At 50.7% G+C, this 883-nt stretch overlaps 1 protein-coding gene across 1 annotated transcript in view; it reads right to left on the bottom strand.

Moving 5' to 3' along the window:
- The window catches only part of LOC107750835 (WW domain-binding protein 4-like), an 18,105-nt gene that overhangs the window by 13,616 nt on the left and 3,606 nt on the right, over positions 1 to 883 (bottom strand). Inside the window, exon 7 of the mRNA XM_016566384.1 lies at positions 7 to 65. Coding sequence (XP_016421870.1) covers positions 7 to 65 — 59 coding nt within the window. The remainder of the gene's footprint in view (positions 1 to 6; positions 66 to 883) is intronic.

Raw genomic sequence — 883 nt, 5'->3', positions numbered from 1 at the left:
TAGTACATGTAGTACATGTATCCATCAGGACTCACGGCCTCCATCCACGCACCGCCTGACGGATCCTGCAGATGGTGTTAATGGTGTTAAATCTGAACACGTGAACCTCAGACTCACAGACTCGCAGACAGACTTGCAGACTCAGACTCACAGACTCAGACTCACAAACAGACTTACAGACTCGCGAGACTTGCAGACAGACTCGCACAGACTTACAGACTCGTAGACTTGCAGACAGACTCGCACAGACTTACAGACTCGTAGACTTGCAGACAGACTCGCACAGACTTACAGACTCGTAGACTTGCAGACAGACTCGCACAGACTTACAGACTCGTAGACTTGCAGACAGACTCGCACAGACTTACAGACTCGTAGACTTGCAGACAGACTCGCACAGACTTACAGACTCGTAGACTTGCAGACAGACTCGCACAGACTTACAGACTCGTAGACTTGCAGACAGACTCGCACAGACTTACAGACTCGTAGACTCGCAGACAGACTCGTAGACTTGCAGACTCGCAGACTGACTCACAGACTGACTCACAGATTTGCAGACAGAATCACAGACTCGCAGACTCACAAACTCGCAGAGAGACTCACAGACTCACAGACTCGGAGACAGACCCACAGACTCACAGACAGACTCGCAGACTCACAAACTTGCAGACAGACCCACAGACTCGCAGACTCACAGATAGACTCACAGACAGACTCGCAGACTCACAGACAGACTCGCAGACTCACAAACTTGCAGACAGACCCACAGACTCGCAGACTCACAGATAGACTCGCAGACAGACTCGCAGACTCACAAACTTGCAGACAGACTCACAGAGTCACACACAGACTCACAGATAGACTCGCAGACAGTCTCACA

This window comes from Sinocyclocheilus rhinocerous, unplaced genomic scaffold (assembly GCF_001515625.1).
Source record: "Sinocyclocheilus rhinocerous isolate Xijiao unplaced genomic scaffold, SAMN03320098_v1.1 scaffold3529, whole genome shotgun sequence".
Taxonomy (NCBI): domain Eukaryota; kingdom Metazoa; phylum Chordata; class Actinopteri; order Cypriniformes; family Cyprinidae; genus Sinocyclocheilus; species Sinocyclocheilus rhinocerous.
This window is presented reverse-complemented; position numbering and strand designations above follow the sequence as displayed.